At 36.4% G+C, this 13,771-nt stretch overlaps 1 protein-coding gene across 2 annotated transcripts; it reads left to right on the plus strand.

Annotated features, from left to right (window-relative positions):
• Nucleotides 1-6,657: 6,657 nt before the first annotated feature.
• Nucleotides 6,658-13,734, plus strand: LOC116213587 (purple acid phosphatase 15). Of its 2 annotated transcripts, XM_031548600.1 has the most exons (8): nucleotides 6,659-7,084; nucleotides 8,060-8,251; nucleotides 9,126-9,459; nucleotides 9,556-9,773; nucleotides 10,159-10,349; nucleotides 10,971-11,255; nucleotides 11,789-13,093; nucleotides 13,369-13,734. In XM_031548600.1, exons 1-7 carry the CDS (start codon nucleotides 6,817-6,819, stop codon nucleotides 11,933-11,935), a joined length of 1,635 nt encoding a protein of 544 aa, XP_031404460.1. In that variant the 5' UTR covers nucleotides 6,659-6,816; the 3' UTR covers nucleotides 11,936-13,093; nucleotides 13,369-13,734. The 2 variants fall into 2 exon arrangements, with proteins under 2 accessions (XP_031404461.1, XP_031404460.1); XM_031548601.1 differs by lacking the exon at nucleotides 8,060-8,251 and having other exon boundaries at nucleotides 6,658-7,084.
• Nucleotides 13,735-13,771: the final 37 nt, after the last annotated feature.

Consider the following 13,771-nt stretch of genomic DNA (forward strand, 5'->3'; position numbering starts at 1 on the left):
GGGCAGCTTAATTTTTTATGTTTCATATCCACGAGATTTTCAATTTTATCCCATCCTCTCCTTTAATTTGATCTGAGCCCCACGATGAAACGTAATTTAAGGGTTCAAATTCAAGCTATATGTAGGGTAATTGAAAATATTAATTCATAGTCAATCAATGTTAATTGTAATCATGATCCAAGAGACCGATCCCGTCAATAAAGAACCAAAAAAATGAAGGTTGACACAACGCCGGGGATCATCCAGGCTCTAGAAAACTTCTTTATACATTTATTCCATGCAATAATTAAGTATAGACTCGCGCAAACGTACATGTGCATTAATTATATCATTTCATCATCTATCTAAAGTTGCATGTCTTGCAACAAATAGGGCTAGAGAAATAAATTTTTAATGATTTAGGTGTAGAAATGTCAATATCTATGAAATAAATTGGGTAGAAACGTAAATGTCTAATGACAGACACACACATATATATTTATATATGAAGTTGCATCCCTTGCAATAAATATGACTATAGAAGTAAATTTCTAATTATTTAGGAGTAGAAAGGTCAATATCTATGAAATAAATTGGGTAAAAAAGTAAATGTCTATTGAAATAGGGTTTAGAAGATTATTATCTAAATAATATTTACTTCTATGTCAGATTTAAAACAAATTTAAATTAAAAATAACAAAGTTAATAAAGAAACTTTACTTGAATTAATTTATATAGATATCTTGGCTCCCACTCTAGAAAAATTTATTTACAAAAAATTAATTTTTAATTGCTAGGTTAATTGTACAATATATAAACGAACTGAAACTTATAAGTACAAAGTTCAATATATTATCAGACTATTGCAATACAAATATTCTATTACTTTAAATTTATGTTAGGAAATTAATTATTGCAAATAAAATTTATATCGTATATAACAAATTAATTAATTTATGTTCATGAAACTTCAATTATATGTCCTTTGAATCCTACTTCAACTTTCCTCCCTCAATTTAGAAAATATTATTTGTAAAAAATTAAATTCCAAGTAATAGGTCAACTATACAACTTATATAAACAAACTAAAGGTTATAACTATAAAGTTCAATATCTTATTAATATGTTGCAATACAATGCTCCTATCATTTTAAATTTATGTTAGAAAATTTATTATAGCAAATAAAGTTTATATCATATGTAACAAATTAATTATTTATGTGAATTACATGTAACTTAGATCTTTCACGGTATATGAAAACTACTTTATTCAAATGAAATTGTAATTAAATTTGAAAAGCATAAAAAATTCTCAACGGAAAAATAAAATGATAATAACATCTAACGCAAAAAGTTCAACAAATCTATGTAGAAAAATTACTGGTGCAATGCACGGGTGAAATCAGATTAGTTTATCAAGAAATTTCTTTGATTTATAACAAAATATTTAATGTTTATTTAATGAATCAAAGAAATTTACTAAATATTAAGAGAAGTCTAACATTTGTGATTTTTTCACTAATAATTAAGTACCATAGTTGCGTTAAAAAATCGAAAATATTCACGACAATCATTATAAGGTTGTGTTTGATTTTAGAATTGAGTAGATTTGAGTTTTGGTTTTAATTAGTTTGTAATGATTGTGTTGTTGAATTATGAGAAAAAATGTGAAAAAGTAATGAATAGTTGAGAGAATTTAGTATTGAAAATTGAATTGAATTGTTAAAAAAATTGAAAAAAAAGGAAAATGTCTGGCCCGTTTGATTTTGCAATCTGATTTTAAGATTTTAACTCTAATTTTAACTCTACTCATTACACAACAAAAGTCAACAATACAATTATTAATTTTTTATTTTTTTTAATTTTTTTAACCATTCAATTCAATTTTTAATATTAAATTCTCTCAATTATTCATTACTTTTTTCATAATTCAACAATACAATCATTACTTTTTTACACTTTTTCTCATAATTCAACATCAAAGTCATTACAAACCAATTAAAATCAAAACTCAACTCTAAAATCAAACACACTAATAATAATTGTGTTGAAGGTACGTAAAGTAAAATGGAGTAGAGTTAAAAAATATTCCGAAATCAAACGGGACAAACGTCACATGAACTGGTTCTATTAAAAATATCCATATGTTGTGTGCATGAACAGCTCATGCCTCTTGTATCCTCGAGAAATTGTATTTTATTTCATATAAATTTTTTATTATATTTTCTTGGCCGAAAGGTGTTTCCCCATACGTGAATGGATTGAATCATTCATCCTTTTAACGCGTCGGGTCATGCATTCTGTAATTTGTGTTCGCTAACTCTCGGAAAATGTGTTTAGTCCTCTCACTATACTAAATATGTAAAGATAGATGGAATTATTATATATATATATATATATATATATTCTTGTAGTACTAAAAACTATTCGGAATTTTCAAGAGAATAATTAATGCTTTATTTGGTTTAAAATCACACTTTAACTTAATTCTACTCATAACAAAATAAAATAGTTCATACAAAGTCCAATGGTGAACCTCATTTATAACACTTTTTTCCACAATAAAACAAAATAATTCATACAAAGTCAAATGGTAGGTTTCATACATAACCATTCATATAACTCTTTTTTAAAATCAAAATCTGATTTTAAAATATTATTTACAAATCAAACGCAGCATAAGCATCATAATCTTTTTAAATTAAAATAATTTAAAATCAAAAAAATATAGAAAATTAAGAATTTAGCCAATAAAGCTACCACATCTTGCGTTTCACCTTTTATATATTATAAACGATGTAATAGCTATTTATAATTATAATTTTTACCTCATATATCTCATGATTTCACTTTTTCTTTAAATCTATCATATACTTTTAAAATTATTAAAAATATCTCATGGTTTACATTTTTTTCAATTCTATCTCGGCGTTGTATTTTCCGTTAATGAAACGTAAGTAGGCTCCAAATCTATCCCATGATTTTAATTTTTTCTCAAATCTATCATATGGTTTTAATTTTTTCTCAAATCTATCTCGGGTAAAGGGACGCGGTGGCAAGACCGTGAAATGTTGACGGAAGATATAATGGCATAGTAGATTTGGAAAAATTGAAAACCATGAGATATTTTTTATAATTTTAAAAGCATATGATAAATTTGAAAAAATATGTCGTAATTTGCCCTTCATAATTTAAGCCCAAGCAACACAGCTCCGGCCACGTGAGGTGTTTCCCATGATCTACAGATGATATTGTCATTGTCCAATACTCTCACTTTGCTTGTAAAAAACCTACTTGGGACTACATAGACTTGATCTTATCTGCAACCAAAAAGCTTAAACTGATAAGATATTGGATCTAAGCTTCATATAAACTTGTAGTTTCTTTCTCAATTTTTTTGTGTGGGACAATATATCTCAATACCCGTTCTCACGTGGCAACGTGAGGTCTAACATGTGCCACATGCCCTTAAACACCCGTCCTCAACAACTGACCACGAGCTGGGCATCCTCTTCAATGCTCGCACGATAGGGGACAAACACCAAACTAGCCTCGAGGTCCACACTCCGATCTAATTAGATGTGCACTTTTAGCTACTTTGGAACTTGACCGCAACTCTCGATCCTAGCTAACATGAAGCGCGTATTCTTGGCTACCTCAAAACCGAATCTGGCGTGGTGTGAGCCCACACATGCACGCGAAAGCGTAACTCGCTCTAATACCTTGTGAAGATTGGAATAATCTAACTCAAATTTCATTGAAAACTATCGACGCAGTAAGTAGACTGGGAAGGAAAGTAATTAATGTTATATAGCTAATATCTATTGCTATCAAATATATTACAAGATTCCTTAATGTTCCTGGCATTGAAGTCACTAGACTGAACTCTGGTCTTTTCCTCAGTCAACGAAATTATGTATTTGACATCTTGACTGAGGGTGGTATGTTGGCATGGCGACTATGACCTTTTCCTATGGAGCAGCGTCATTAACTGTCCACGAGTTCTAGTGACTTACTATCAGATCCGGGTAAGTACAAATGTCTAATTGGAAGACTTATCTATATGATTATCACAAGGCCAAAAATCAGCTATTCTCTTCATATTTTGGCGCAGTGTATGCAGGAGTCTCGCCAAGATCATTGGAATGCCGCTATGCGGGTTCTCCGTTACTTGAAGCAATCTCCCGGTCAAGGAATTTTTCTACAGCCTATATGTCCCGAAGTTGAAGCATTTTGTGATTCGGATTGGGCAAATTGCCCATCGACCCATCTTTCTATTACGAAATACTTTATTATACTTAGAGGGTGTCCGTTTTCATGGAAGACGAAGAAATAAACCATAGTCTCTCACTCATCTACTGAAGCAGAGTATCGAGCAATGACAGCAACTGTTAGTTAGATCATTTGGTTGCGAAATCTTATTTCTTCTCTTGGGGTACAAATGGCTACACCGACACGTCTATTTTGTGGTAATCAAGTTGTACTATAAATTACAGTTAATCCTATTTTTCATGAGCAAACAAAGCACATTAAGATAGATTGTCATTTCGTTCATGAGCATATTAAGACAGGAGTTGTGACTATCGACCATTTGCCTATGAGACTCCAATTGGCGAATATCTTCACAAAGGCGTTAAGTTGAGATCGCTTCCATTTTATTCTTTCCAAGTTGGGCATTAGTGACCTTCATGCTCCAACTTAAGGAGCGTATTATGGATAGTTCGGATTGTACCATTGTATATTAAGGAATCTCGTAATATATTTAGTAGTCATAGATACTAGCCATATAACATTAATTAGTTTCCTTCCCAAGTAAGACCACACAATTCATTTACTGTGTCGATAGTTTTCAATGAAATTTGAGTTGAATTGTTCCAATTTTCTCATTGCTAGTGAAAATCTGCATATAATATAACAATATTATGTCAGTTAGTTATGATCACCTGAGATTTCCTTGATTGTTAATTAACAAAATTAATATTGATGTTTATTTTTTCCTAATTGATTTTCGTTCCCAGGTGATATTTTTTTTCCTGGAATCGTGAGGATTCATTCATAATTTGAATGAGAAAATACTCGAGAAGAAAGTACAAGATCAAGAAAAAAAAATAGGCCCTCCCTGACTACATGAACAATTAAGGTGAAAAACACCAAGTATATAACTACAAATATATATAGCATCATCTAGATGTTTCGATCAAAATCCTCTGTCGTCCCACATGGACCCCGGAACAATAAAGAATCAAGCCATAAATCCATACAGATCTCAACCATCCGATGTGAATGTTTCGAAGAAACATCGATATCAGAGTAAAGCATGGGGAATCTTCAGCCATACTCGAGTGCCAAGCACCCTTCACAGAACCAGGACAACAAATAAAGACAAAGCCTAGGTCGGGGAAGACTGTCAACCAATCCAGTAAAGTCGGGGAGGATACTAGGTTGCCAACGAATTTGGCCAGGCCGGGGAAAGGCTATTGACCAATCTAGCAGAGCTGGGGAAGACACCTGACTGTCGAACAATCCAGCCTCTGCCACTCCACTCTACAAACAAGATAGACAAGATGGTTGGGAGAGGTTCAAGGTGCCTCGAGCCTACTCATCGACAACAAAAGCAATCCTGTCATTAGAGGAGATAGTGTGGTTGCAGTTTGTTAAGAGAGACGATTCCTTTACATAAAGAAGCGGATGGGCGCGCAAAGGTCGGATGGTCTACAAAAGACAAAGAAACCATCGCCAACTTTATTACCACCGGAGGAGCAACGTTGAAGAGAGAGTCGCCAAGGACTGACCTCATTGGAAGAGATCCAACTAGGATGGGGAAGATCCGACAAGATCTAAGTTCAAGAAGCCCAAAGTCTAAACAGAGACTCCCTGGTGATTCTAAGGGCTACACTATTTCTTTATTGATAAATTAGACTATTACATTTAAAACTATAAAATGATTTCGACTTTGCTACGTATTTTCAAGCAAAAAAAAAAGTTTCTAAGTATTTAGAAAAATGGAAATTCTAACATGATCCCTGACACGGGATCATCAAAACCATCCACATACGGACTCATGCAGGACTTAGGCGTAGTGGATGACTGAGATCTCGATATTACATTACCTATGGTCATGGTTGCAGCACTGTTAGAAAGAACACAATAAATTACTGTGTAACATCGAGTATAGTGCGAGTAACATGACGTAGCACGAACGATTATATATATATATATATATATATATGTAAGGGGTTTTTAGCTCATATATCTCATAGTTTCACCGTTTTTTTCAAATCTATCATATGCTTCTAAAATTATCAAAAGTATCCAATGATTTACATTTTTCTCCAAATCGATCCAGACGTTATATTTTTTGTTAATGAAATGTAAGTAGGCTCCAAATCTATTCCATAATTTTAATTTTTTCTCAAATTTATTCCGAATAAAGGATCACAGTGACAAGACCGTTAAATGTTAATAGAAGATATAATGGTGGGATAAATTTGAAAAAAAAAAAAAGAAAATCATGTGATATTTTTTATAATTTTAAAATGATATGATAAATTTGAAAAATACGGTGAAATCAAGGGATGTGTAATTTTCTCCTTATAAAATAATATATACTTCTATCTACTGTTTATATATATATATTAAAAAAAAGGCGCGTAATCCCGAAGCGACAGCGATCACCAGTCACGAGCAAACGGCTGCTAACTGCTGCGAATCTCTCCCATTCCTCCCTGTCTCTATGTCACCCCTTCCCCTTTCCCTTACGCTTTGCATTGCATGGCCGCGCCTCTCTCTCTCTCTCTCTCTCTCTGAAGCTTCGACTGTTGTGGCAGCACCTCACCGATGTCCTCGATTCAACTCTACACGTCGCTCCTCGCTCTTATCCACCTCCACTCGGCTCTCCCACCGGCGTCGGCGAGGATCCCGTCGACGCTGGACGGGCCTTTCGAGCCGGTGACCGTCCCCTTCGATGCCAGCGCCCAGCGCTCCGCCGTCGACCTCCCTGACACCGATTACAGAGTCCAGCGCCGCGTCAGAGGCTTCCTGCCCGAGCAGATTTCCGTCTCCCTCTCCGCCACCCATGATTCTATCTGGATTTCGTGGATCACAGGTCAAGGACTAAACCTCCTGTCCTCTCTCTCCTCTTTACCGTCCTCTCCTCGAATTTTGCATGTAATCGAACGTTGAACATCAGAATCGTTTATCGTCTTTTAACGAGGAAATTCCTTCTCATTATTCAAGCTGCGAGACTGACGATCGTGCATGTTGAGTTTAATCGGTCTTATATATATATATCAACAAAACGGAGCAGCTACCACTCTGATAGCTTCCTGTTATCTATCAGAAATTGGATCTATATCTATATGCACAAATTTGTGAGGAAATCACGGCTCACGGTGCTTCGAACTTGTATTTCAATTACTTGCAAACAGTGATCAAGCGTTAAATGTTCTCTGTATTCAAATATTCAGTTTGGTACAGGTGCCTCTCTGCATGTTCTTCTTCTTCATGATCTCTGCCGCTAATTTTCGTGGTCAGTTGCGAATTCGACATTGTGTTTGTTTAGCCTTCTCTGCTGTTATAGTGGGAAAGTAAAGGATCACTTGATGTTCGAGAAAGTTAGTTTCTTGATGCAATAACTATGTTAACATTTGCATACCTTCTGCTAGTGGAATTAGAGATGCGCCGATCGATTATGTTTTTTCTGCGATGAAAAAAAAAAATAGAGTCCATTTAGCTTTCTCTTAGCTCATTTGGAGGGGCTAGCTGTTCAATGTCTTTCACTTGTCTAGAATTTTATTGTATGTTATCTTATTTTTGGAGATGCCAAGGAAAACTATTTAACGTTCTGCCTTTCCCATGCATCAAATGGACAGCTCGAGTAGGGCTAGAGGGTACTGTTTTCAGTCCCAACTATTTGATATCATTACTAATTCTAGGCCATCCTTGATTTCTACTGAGTTGCATAGTTTCTGAGCTCATCTCAAGACCGATTCTGGGTTTGTCCGTGGCTGAGAACAAAAGAACAAAAGGAATTCTTTATTAAATGCAATGTAACATTCGGGGCTGATGTCGGAATTTGCAGGGGAATACCAAATTGGGTACAATGTCACCCCGCTGAATCCCAAAAGTGTTGCAAGTGTTGTTCGTTATGGAAAGTTGAGATACCCCCTAACTCATGAAGCCAAAGGGACAGCTCTCGTTTATAATCAGCTTTATCCTTTTCAAGGCCTCCAAAATTATACTTCGGGGATCATTCATCACGTTCGTCTTCAAGGTTTTAGATGATTTTCCTAGCCCCTGTACTTCTGTTTCCTCATTTACCTTTGCGGTTGCATATTAGTTAATGTTAGCTTTATCTTGTAGAATTATTGCATTTGACTTATCAATTTATTCTCGTCATGGGATGCACTATTCAACATAGTTAATGTTAGCTTTATCTTGTAACATGATTAGGGTAGTTAACCACAAATAACTATATCCTTTTGCGCTGAAGCTAATATTATACATTTTTAAGAATCTTCTGCTAATAGATAATCAAGTCTGCTTACTTGTGGATGGGCAAGAAATGGTGCAAACTGAATGATGATCCTTCTAACTTTCACCTAACATTACTTTTATAAATGTTGAGGAAGTTTCTTTGGATAAGGTGGTGAACTTATGATTGACTGCTGGTGGTAACGTAATTTGCTGATTTCAAATCTATTGGCATAGTTCACGGATTGCTTAACCAAAAAGGGCAGGTGTCATTACCATTGATGACGAGAGGGTGCTAATACAACACGGAGCAGTAATTTATGGTGAAGCAGTTTTCATTGATACTTTTTCATGAATTTATGGAACAAGTTGAAGGTATATTTGGCCATTGATTGCTTGATAGACAGCTGTCTTGACACTCCATTTGCTGACTGAATTAACTATGTATAAGCTGAGCTGTTGTTAGTTTCAGAACATCTTTGCCATTTGGTCACTCTTGAATCAAAATTGGAATCGATGAACTTAAGACGTCATTTAAGGGCTATTGGTATGAAAAATAGAATTTGTAAGGGTCATTAGCTGCTGCATGATGTGACGTCCTAATCATATTTGCCCTATTTTCGAGTCTCCTAATCATATTTTCCCTATTCCTGACCACTGTTTGTTTTTATTAGGCTTGAAACCTAGCACACTATATTATTATCGATGCGGAGATCCATCTATTCCTGCAATGAGTAAAATCAAACACTTCAGAACAATGCCACTCTCTGGTCCTCGAAGCTACCCAAACAGAATAGCAGTAGTGGGGGATCTTGGGCTTACATACAATACGACAGCCACAGTTCGTCATCTCACTAGGAATGGGCCTGATCTTATTCTCTTGGTCGGTGATGTAAGTTATGCCAATATGTATCTCACCAATGGAACTGGCTCGGACTGCTATTCTTGCACGTTTCCACTAAGTCCGATACATGAGACTTTTCAGCCACGGTGGGATTATTGGGGAAGGTGAGGGTTGAAGTTGCTTTATTCCTTCAAGTTCCTTTTAGGTATTGGAAAAGCTTATCTAATGATTGTAATATGATTTTTGATGCTTCCACGCAGGTTTATGCAGCATTTAATTTCTAAAGTTCCAATAATGGTGATCGAGGGAAACCATGAGATAGAAGAACAATGTGGAAACCAGACTTTTGTAGCTTACAGCTCCAGATTTGCATTTCCATCTGAAGAATGTAAATCTTCATCTGCTTTTTATTACTCCTTTAATGCAGGAGGTGTACATTTTGTAATGCTTGGAGCATATATTGCCTATGATAAATCAGGTAATGTTGGTTCCATGTCATTCAGCCTTTTCTTTTTGAAATGCAGCAATCCAGGTTGCCTTAATTTCTTGACTCTGTTGAAGCACCAAACCAGATGTTATGTATTTGAACTGATGCATCTAAGCATAGAGAGAGCTGGAGAAATAATTCTAGGTCAATGCATCAGATTACTTTGGAGTTTTTGGATGAAACAGATAAATGTTAATATACCTGAAATTTTGAGTGGTTAATGAGTTAGTCATTGCGTGATTCCCCCCCCCCCCCCCCCCCCCCCCCCCCCCCCCCCCCGCTTCTTTTCATATCTATCATTTGGTTTGGAAGATCTCTAACTTCTTGTATATGGATCATTATCTTTTTAATATACTAAGGCAGTGCTTGTACGCAGCAAAGCAATACAAGTGGCTGGAGCGAGACTTGGCGAATCTTGACAGGACCATAACCCCATGGCTCGTGGCTGCTTGGCATCCACCTTGGTACAGCACTTACAAAGCTCATTACAGAGAGGTGGAATGTATGAGGGTGGCAATGGAGGACCTTCTCTATTTCTATGGTGTAGATATAGTGTTCAATGGACATGTAAGTGATGGCCCTGCTTTTACGAAAAATAACCTTTTCTCCTTCCCCTAATCAGTTTTCTTGTTTTTTTGTTTACAAAGGAAATTAGGGCCTCTTGTTTAGGTGTCCTATATCATTCTACTGAAAAATTATCACTAGTTTGTCAACTGCCATATACCATGCATAACATCCAACCACCTTATCACATTCACATAGCCCCACATGTGGCGGTTGACAATCAACTAAATATTCCTCCTATCCACTTCATTTTGTTGAAGGATGAGGTTCATATAGCCGTGCTCTCACTTTGAATAGATTGAAAAAATAATGACAGCAAAAGCATTAAATGCTGTAAGTGGCATTCTTCTGTGTACGGAACATTTATTCTACTTAAAAAATTGACTGCCACGTCCAGTCAGTATTTTTCTATCATAAGTGAATCCACATTTATTTGTTTCATGATATAAATAGATCTATCATGTCTGATAATAAGATCTTTACGGATAAACACGTGCTCTGATTTTGTTCATCCTTTGGGTATATTTCCTCTAAGGTGTTCTTTAGCTCAATTACTATGTGGTTGTATGGCTCTTCTTACCTGATCAAGGTCCACTAACTATTTTCTTCTGTGCATCAACTCAGATCCATGCCTATGAGCGATCAAACCGAGTATACAACTACTCACTGGATCCATGTGGGCCTGTACATATAACGGTGGGAGATGGAGGAAATCGAGAGAAGATGGCAGTGGAACATGCTGATGAGCCTGGAAACTGTCCAGAGCCATTAACGACTCCTGATCCTTATATGGGTGGGTTTTGTGCAACCAATTTCACTTTTGGTCCAGCAGAAGGTAAGTTCTGTTGGGACCACCAACCCGAATATAGTGCCTTCAGAGAGAGTAGTTTTGGACATGGAATCCTCGAGGTAATCTCTCTTTCTTCCCCCCTCTCTCTATCCGTATCTGTTTCTCTCACACATATGTAGTCCTCCATATCTAACTAAGATATTTCAAATTGGACTGATACAGTAAAGAAATGGATATGCATTTTTTAGGTGTGAATGATATACAGCTGCAGCCTTGCTTCTGTACACATACAAATATTCCTAGGCACCTTCATCATTTCTTAATAGTTTCTTACATGCTACCGAATAAATCAACCTAGCTAAACTTCATACATGTGGATAAATAGCTCTCTAAGGAGGAAAATTTCTTATGATTATGTTGTCGGATCACTTGTTCCAGAAACTCTTGACCAGTCAATTCCAATACCTTTTCCTTTGCTTGATTTATGATATTATTCCAAAATAAGATTCTTCCAATTGTCCAAAAAAATGCTAATGGGATTTCTTCTTGTATCTAAGTCCATGACATGAATCCTTCAGACTGGTCAAAATGAACCTTTACAATGAAATTTTTGCAAATGCACTGTAGCTAGGATCTGACACGCGAATTGCAGGTGAAGAATGAGACATGGGCTCTGTGGACTTGGTACCGGAATCTGGACTCCTACGATGATGTCGGTGATCAAATTTACATAGTGAGACAACCTGATTTGTGCCCCATCCATCAAAATGTAAACAAGTATCGTTCTGCAGCTCAATGACGTGTCCTCTGATCGATAGAGGTACCATCATCATTGACTCTTGGGTAAATAGGAGCTCGTGTAGAAACTTAAGTTTAGATGTAGCGAGTCCTTAGTATCTTTATATGATTGGGGCATTTGTCTATTTTTGACTAATATGTCCCTTGTGAATGCAAATCATGAATCTTTGTTTGCTAATTGGAATTGGCAGTTATGGGCTATCCTATCGGCCTCAGATTTGCAGTGTACCACCTGTATATTTCTTTCATCTGATAAACAGTAACGTCAAAAATTGTAGTAGAAAATAATGTGTATATTATTTTTAGTGTGATGACATGCCCACGTACTTCCCCTTCAATTAATGCCGTGTGGTTTGGATGTCATATAATCTCTGGTATGGACCTTTTAGTTGAGAATGAAGCCCTATTTTGCTGCTCCTTTTCACATCGGGGAGACTAAATCCTCCAATAGAAAGAAAAGTTCCACAGTGATGTAGATTTCACTATCAAGGTTGTGCCTTGATCCTGTCTCAAGATAGATACCGCCATGCGATAATGTGCTGGAAGGTGACAAGAAAGGGCTTCCTTTCTTTCTCTGTGTTCTTTCGCCATAATTTTGCTCAGTTGCAGCAATTAATGTTCAACCTCTAGATAGTGCATCCGAAGCAATAGTGAGTTTGCACCGCAGTGACTATTTCGAGGCAAAGGCCACTCGTAGTTTTAGGCCACAAAATGCTGAACTGAAATTGAAGGGAAAGCTGCTATGGAGTTACTGTTCCGGTATGTGGTGATTAATTAAAAGGGCTTCTTAACCCAGTTTTCTTCTCCCCTCTCAGGAAAAGGTAGATGCTAAAATGTGTCATATCTTCATGTTTTAAAGTGGAAATTGAGCTTGTCTGGGTTTATGATTATCTTGCAGTACTATGAAGTCAATGATTGCGTTCCCATCACAGGGCGACCCATGTTCTTCCAGCAGCTGCTGATGTCAATGAGATGGAACTGGCTCTTGGGCCATCCTTTCTTGATGTTTAGTGTAAGTCTGACCTCGAAGTTAGGTGATTTCAGGAGCTGCAAATGAAGAGAGATGGACTAAAGGGTTGCCAAATGACCCTCCATAGCCACCTTCCTAGATGGAAAAACAAGAAGCAATACAAAGGACAATGGTTGACCTGCATACAGAGTACGTAACTCGACAGGTTTGATCAGTTATTTATCTAGAATGACTATCTGCTGTCCTGTTTTCTCTCTGAACGAGTAACTAGTTATTGACACAGAAACTGAGACTGAATAAGATAAATGTGTTGGGTACTTTGCCGAATCCTTTCAGAAGTATGTTAGTTGGATATGGATATGAAAATTTTAAGAAAATCATATGTCAATCCAGTTAACTCGAGTAATATGTTAAACCTGCTCCTGGAGCTTACTTACAATGCTTTTATATTATATCCTCTTCAGGAGCAAGAAAACCGAATCTATACTTGAAAGGGCTTCTCCTTCCGGCTTGGAGCAGATAACAAGACGGGGAATTTCTGGCAGTCAATTTTCATTGGAGCTAATACTTCAAGGTCCTAGTAGTCATGATATAGGAATGGTTGGTGGAGATAGAGGACTTCGAATCAGTCGAAGGGATGCAGTGCATCACATCTCGAGGTTATAAGCAAACACGAAAGATTTTGATGGCATGTCAACGAGATTATACCGGCGAATCACTGGGACGTCTCTGTATTACTCTGTTTTGCTTCTATTCCCTGTCCGTGACAACCATGTTGACTGGATTACGTTGGCCTGGAACAGCAAGAAACGACCGCTGATTGGCAAAAATAAAAGCGATTGACTCGAGTCTTATTCGAAATGAAAC

This window comes from Punica granatum, chromosome 7 (assembly GCF_007655135.1).
Source record: "Punica granatum isolate Tunisia-2019 chromosome 7, ASM765513v2, whole genome shotgun sequence".
Classification (NCBI taxonomy): Eukaryota; Viridiplantae; Streptophyta; class Magnoliopsida; order Myrtales; family Lythraceae; genus Punica; species Punica granatum.

Bases quoted from the DNA above. Each gene is read 5' to 3' on its own strand.
- LOC116213587 (XM_031548600.1), top strand. From the start codon at position 6,817: ATGTCCTCGATTCAACTCTACACGTCGCTCCTCGCTCTTATCCACCTC. The intron at 10,350-10,970 runs GTAAGTGATGGC...GCATCAACTCAG, and splicing joins ATATAGTGTTCAATGGACAT to ATCCATGCCTATGAGCGATC. The intron at 11,256-11,788 runs GTAATCTCTCTT...CGCGAATTGCAG, and splicing joins TTGGACATGGAATCCTCGAG to GTGAAGAATGAGACATGGGC.